The sequence below is a fragment of the Cyclopterus lumpus genome, chromosome 8, assembly GCF_009769545.1.
Source record: "Cyclopterus lumpus isolate fCycLum1 chromosome 8, fCycLum1.pri, whole genome shotgun sequence".
Lineage (NCBI taxonomy): Eukaryota > Metazoa > Chordata > Actinopteri > Perciformes > Cyclopteridae > Cyclopterus > Cyclopterus lumpus.
The window spans coordinates 4,828,275-4,835,004 of NC_046973.1; the positions used below are offsets into that span (position 1 = coordinate 4,828,275).

The 6,730-nt window shown below is 39.2% G+C and overlaps 1 protein-coding gene across 2 annotated transcripts; it reads left to right on the forward strand.

Moving 5' to 3' along the window:
* The first annotated feature begins 2,873 nt into the window (after window positions 1-2,873).
* On the forward strand, window positions 2,874-6,454 carry zfand2a (zinc finger, AN1-type domain 2A). 2 transcript variants are annotated; one of them, XM_034539487.1, is made up of 10 exons: window positions 2,874-3,028; window positions 3,648-3,746; window positions 3,839-3,933; window positions 4,290-4,421; window positions 4,509-4,660; window positions 4,748-4,876; window positions 4,973-5,048; window positions 5,142-5,218; window positions 5,894-6,024; window positions 6,148-6,454. In XM_034539487.1, exons 2-9 carry the CDS (start codon window positions 3,692-3,694, stop codon window positions 6,003-6,005), a joined length of 828 nt encoding a protein of 275 aa, XP_034395378.1. In that variant the 5' UTR covers window positions 2,874-3,028; window positions 3,648-3,691; the 3' UTR covers window positions 6,006-6,024; window positions 6,148-6,454. The 2 variants fall into 2 exon arrangements, with proteins under 2 accessions (XP_034395378.1, XP_034395377.1); XM_034539486.1 differs by having other exon boundaries at window positions 2,883-3,028; window positions 5,894-5,978.
* Window positions 6,455-6,730: the final 276 nt, after the last annotated feature.

Sequence of the window (6,730 nt, forward strand, 5' to 3'; positions counted from 1 at the left end):
ATTCAGCCCATTTGAATTATTAATCAAATATCCATTCAGTCTACTAAGGCTTATTATAAATTAGCATGCATTGAAATACATTCAATATAGACTGTCGTCATTTTAATAGCTGGTCATTGTATGCAAGTGTTGTCATTTCCGTGTTATGTTGAGAATTAAATGTAAAAAATTAAAAGAGAACTTCAATCTTTTTACCATGAAGTGGCAATTAAAAGTAAAAAAAACAGTGTTTATAGTGCCGTTAGTATATTTCTTTGGAGTCCATCTTATTCTTATTCTTATCTTGTGGAGGAATCCTGCTGCCATCAGCTGGTCAAACCTGCAAAGACACTCAGCCTCAAGTTCTCTGCTCTGGTAAATCCACATATTAAACCATCATTTTGTGTGCCATCTAAAACAATGCTGGGGCCGATTTCACACAATTATACTCACTCATCTGAGAGAGCAGTCCAAACCCAAACCCAAGAACGTACTTTAAGACCCATTCTCTGTAAATTGTCTAAAGATTGGATGATTGGACTTGAGTTAAAAAAATAAATAATTGGATGTCAAACTGTGATATTGGAATTATACGGCTCTATCTCACTTTTTAATAACGCAGAGTAACACACATTTTCATGAATGTTGAAAATTACTTTAGGCTTTTTTCAAAGACTCTTTGGTGGTTTAATATTTAAGAAGATAGAAAGCACATTACTATTTTTCTATCTGGCTCGCCAAATCTTCAATGAACAGTTTATTAGAGCTGCTGTGGACCCACTAGAGGGATCCTTATATTTCCAGGCTTAAAAGATTGAATTTATTATGACTCCTATTAAGTCTAAATCAACCCTTAACTGGTTTATATTCCAGATCAGATATTATATTGATGCCCCGAGGAGAAATTCAGATGTTACTGCGGTACAAGAAACAGTCTGAAGAGGGTAATGCGGTTTAAAATAATAAATAAAACAAAATATAAAAATTAAGTAAATTACATTCCAAAGCTATACATATTTTACAAAAAAAAACATATTTGTGGAAAATCTTCTTTCTGTAATCCAGGAAATAATGTGTTGGGAAGTGAAAGATTCAATAAACAAGTCAAAAGTGTTCAGTCGGACGGTCTGGGGTCAAGACGGATGCAGTTGCATCATGGGAGAGGTTCTCTGAGGAGGTATAGGCAAGGCAAGGCAAGTTTATTTATAGAGCACAATTCGTACACAAAGGCAATTCAAAGTGCTTTACAGCTACATAAAATTACAAAAAGGCAAATAAAATCATTCCATAAAAACATAAAAATAATAATATATTAATTATATTAAAAGCGAAGAGTGCATATAAAATACTTTCAGTTGTCAAATAGAACCGTTTTCAGCCTGGATTTAAACATTGTCAGAGTTGAGGCCTGTCTCACATATTCTGGAAGACTGTTCCAGATTTTAGCATAAAAGTGAAACGCAGCCTCCCCGTGTTTAGTCCTGACTCTGGACCAGCAGGAGACCACTCCCTGAGCTTCTCAGAGCCCGAGATGGTTCATATGGCTCTAACATGTCACACATGTACTTTGGTGCTAGACCATGAAGAGATTTGTACACAAGCAGAGCTGTTTTAAAGTCTAGGTATAGCATGCAGGCTCGGTCTAATAGCAAGAAGATCTCACAAAGTTTAACTTTAAATCAATTTAAAGGAATACCAAAACAGTTTCCCACGACAGCGGGCGACCTATAGTGAAGTCCTCCAGACATGGCATCTAAACGGGGGCCCGGGGCAGTAGGGCTTAGGAAGGACTTCTGGAGGTCAAACACTTGTCTCAACACGTTACCTTGACGGTAAACCGATATCAAACAGGCTGAAAAAAGTCAAGTTCTAGTAGGACGTTTTACAACACTCCTGAACTCCCTCAGCACAAAAGGTCAAGTGTCTCCCACAATGCAACACTCGCACAAATGAGACAAACTGCAGAGTTCAATGAGCAGATTTACCTCCTAAAACATAGTGCAAATAAAGCAGCAGGAGACCATGGGCACCTGCAGATACCCATTTATAAATATGTCTTGCTGCCCTATTAAGGGGAACTCTCAGGTAAACATGTCTTCACACACATATTCTATCATGTATTTGAAAAACCATAAAATACAGTATAACGTTTTTAAATTCTTATTTTGTGTGGGGAATCTTTTAAATGTACTTATGGCTTGCAAATGTTTAAAGATGAGATAAAGTGCTGCTAATGAATGAAATATAGTTATGTACTTCAGCAAAGCAAATCAACCCAGTCATTGATTTGCATCTGCATCTGTGAATCTAATAGATACATATGTTGCAGTTGAATGACTTACAAATAACTAGACTCCAACATTGGCCTAACTTGAATAGACTAGTCATAGACTAGTCATAATTATGCACGTTAATGATGATTTGACTAATTTAATGTGTTGCAACTCTCCACTTTGACCAAATGAGGGCAGCCGACACTCAGTATTATACACACATGAGTTGTACTGCCTGTAATTCAGTTTAATGACGCGGCATACAAACTTCCGCTATGAGCTTTAAAAAATAAAATAAACATATAACAAGTATACCGCTATTTAATCTTTGTATGTTAACGCAATTTGCAAAATGAAGAAGACGTGTACAGGCAGCGGGGATAGAAACTAATCATATAAAATCAGCAGCTAGAAAACGTAGTTTGTGCTCTTAAGTAAATCACAGTAGCGACAACAAAAATATTAAAGATGGAGAAAAAAGTCTCTCCGATCTTTCCAGACTTTTCTAGGCATGACTTTTAGATCTTTCCAGACTTTTCTAGGCATGACTTTTAGATCTTTCCAGACTTTTCCACCGACCGTTTTCCTGACGTCAGGTTACATCCGTCTCGTGGGCGGAGCCCGCGTGACACATCAGAAAAAAGACTCGATGAAAACAGACAGCTCGACGGGCAGCGGCGCTCACACGGCTGTCAGGAGGAAGACACCCATCGGGAGGAACCGGGAGTACTGGAGCTCGTTGCCTCCGACTATAAACACAACAGACCGACATTTTGGTGAGTGGAAATTGAATTACAGTTTAGATTAAACGTGAGCGAGTAACGCTACCGTTACGTTAACCAAGAGCTAGCGTAGTCAGCTAACGTTGAAAAACAACAGGTTACTGCTGAACAACACTCACGCTATCTGCTAGCATGTTTGTTACAATTAACAAGTGACAATGATGGCGGTTTGTGAGGCTTTGGTCACAGTAAGGAGTATGTATGTTGTCACGTTGGTTGGAGCTACGCTAATTGTTTAGCAAAAGATAATATTTCCTGTAGGCAGTTATGTAACCAAGCTAGCATGGCCTAGCTAGGTAGCAAGTTAGCAACCTCTTTGTAGGGATTCATAACAAAGTGTGTCCGTTTTTCGAAACTAAAATAACGTTTGAAATCCCCAAAACAGCTTCACCTCCAAGTACAAACATATTTCGTTGCTAACGTTATACAATAAGCCGTCTTGACACTATCCTATATAATAAATAACAAATGGCAATGCAGTTGCACAGCTAACGCCTCTTTAGCATACACAGACACCACCCAGTGTTCACAGAACGGAAGTCACCGAGACGGGCAATGAGTCGGTCCTGTGTGGAAAAACAAACTAAACCTTTTTCCATTCCTTCTCCTTCAGGTTGTTGAGATTTCAACGTTTGGCTCTCGAGGTGTTTCTGTGTGATGGAGCTTCCGGATTTGGGAGAGCACTGCTCCGAGAAAACCTGCAAACGTTTAGGTGAGTCCTGTTTGGGAAACGATGGCCCGTCTCGTTTATTCTTCTAAACTCAATTTGAACCTGACATTTAAAAAAAAAACCTTTCGTTGCAGATTTTCTTCCGATGCGATGTGATGCCTGTAAAGAGATTTTCTGCAAGGACCACATCGCCTATGCAACTCACAAATGCATGTCGTCCTACCAGAAGGTAATGTGACTGCAGCACAGAGCAATTTATGTACTATAATTACAATGTTATGTTTCTCATATCTACAGGCTATGAAATTAGGCATTATACGCTATTACTTTAGGTTGTTTTTATGAAGTAATATATATTTGTCTAATTAAATCCCACTTCCATTAACGTGATTGCTGTAAGCTTCATCCCCCAATTAAACCCATTGCCAACATAGACATATCTTGCTTATCTGTCCTTAATTGACTAACTTAATATTGTGAAAGGTCAGAGTTTACAGTAGTGGTGATGGTTACATATTCACAATTTTAGGTTCCGTATTCCTATGTTAGTCTTTTTAAAATGATTTTATTTATTGTTCCCATTAGGACATCCAGGTCCCAGTATGTCCTTTGTGTGACATCCCCATTCCCGTCAAGAGGGGAGAGATGCCCGACATTAAAGTCGGTGAACACATTGATCGGGATTGCAAATCGGACCCTGCGCAGAGAAAGAGAAAGGTTGATATAAAACAGAGACGTGTCACCTTTTTTAAAATTGCAAGTTTGAATCTAAGATTAATAGAATTTTTATAAATTTTTCTCCAGATCTTCACAAATAGATGTTCTAAAGGAGGCTGTAAGCAGAAGGAAATGATGCGAGTTACCTGTGACCAGTGTCATTCCAATTACTGTCTTAAGCACCGGCACCCACTTGACCATGATTGTAAGACTGATGGGAAACCTGTGTCCAAATCTGGGTGGGTACAGTCACGTTACATCTTCAGATAATGCTGTCGTTTCATTTGAATATTACATTAATTATTGCTGGCTTTTTGTTATGGTAGACATTCTGCTTTAATGAGGGCCCAAGGTGCTTCCTCCACCTCAACTTCATCATCATCATCATCAGGTTCAAGAAACTCAAGACCCTTTTCTAATGGCGTCAGTGCCAACAGCAGAGGACACAGCACTGGGTAAGCACTTTTACACATTTTAAAGCAATGCAGAGAAAATAGTCAGCCTAATCATTTTTCAAATTGACGCTGAAAAAATGCACTTCCCCCCCTCAGCACTACACAGCAGATTCCTACTTCCGTTTCAGCACAGAATGCGATGCCACCATCAGCATCATTTCAGGCCGGCATGGTATGGGCATTGTTTAATGCGACGTCACCCGATGAAATAATTCCCCAGACGCAAGGGAACTGAAATATGAAAACGATTGCGCTGTCTTTGCAGACGGAGGAGCAGGCTTTACAAAAGGCTCTGGAGATGTCTTTGGCTGATTCCAGACCAACAGTTCAGCCGGCCCTTACGTGAGTAAACTTCCATCAAAACCCAAATGCATCCCATCATCAACTCAACACCTAAAATGTCAGCATGCTGCTGCTGAGTGGAGTGTTTGTCTGACTGACCATCTTAAAACAGTGGAAGTGTATGTCAACAGGGAGGTGCAAGTGAATGAATCTAACTTAATAAAGGTTATGTAAATTGACTGATTTTGACAAGGAAATTAGAAAAAACGGATGGTTGTCATGCACCAAACACAAGTCAAATCCCAATAAATCATTATGTTCAACTTAATAAGGTTACAAGGTGTTTCTCAAGTAAAAGAAAAAGAGTAAGTAAAACACGATAATACATTCAAACAATACAATTAAAACCTTTTTTTTTAAATTATACAGAAGAAGACTCACACATTCTCTGTCAATAGAGAGCTTTGCATCAAGATTTACAACAGTAACTCACAGCTGATGTTCCGGATACCATCATATCATTATAAGGCTCCTTTTTGTCACTAGTTTCCGAGCTTTCTTGTTTGTGATCTGATTAAATGCTCCAGAACAGCTAATGTTGGGATTCTTGCATTGCACATCGTCGTCACTTGAATGTACTGTACAATTGAGGCAGCATTCTGAAATGTTCACAGGGCTCAACTGTGTTTGTTTTCACCGACTGGGATTCTTAGGTTCTCTTTGTTTGTGTCCCAGCCCTCAGGAGCAGGAGGACCAGGCTCTCGCTCAGGCGCTCGCTGCCAGTGAAGAAGAATTCAGACGTCAGCAGCAGAGACAACAGGTACCCGGAAAGCTTAGGCGTCGGTAGCATGCTCACAGAAACAGAGGTACACTGTTGTCATGGCAATCCATCTCCTTTAAACTTTCTTCATTGGCAGAAGACTGATTTGCCTTTCATGCATTTTTAATTAGTATATGAACTGTGTGGGTTTATTTTCTCTTTGTTTTAGGTGAGAGAGTCCAAATCGTCCAACTGCAGCCTTTCTTAATCTCGGAGCACCATTTGGACTTCAAGCTGTGCTACGTATCTACTAGAACCTGCACATCTGGAATATAGATATCCGGGATCAATGATTGTTCAATGAAGAAATCCTCTTGGAAGTTGCTCAGATATTACCGCCTTCTACAATATAAGCACATACCTTCTCAGCAGGATCTGTCATTTTTACTAATCCTTGGCTATGTACATATTTTATATGCTGATCATGAAACATTATATTACCATATATGAATATTGAATAAATTATTTCAAAGATGCATCCTGAACTGTGAATCACTTAATAGATTCAGACACACTCTGAGACTCAGACCTGTTATTTAGGCTAATCAGCAAGTCTGGAGTTGAGGTGGACAAGTCAAATGATTTATTCAGCAGGGTTTGTTTACCGTCAACTGCGCAGCATTTTCAGTCAGTTTCTGACTCATTTAACCGTCTTATGCAGCATTTGTGAGGGGATGACCACACGAAACAATACTGAACGGTTCATCCAGTAAACACCATCCTCATCACGATGAAGATCTCAGGACAAACAT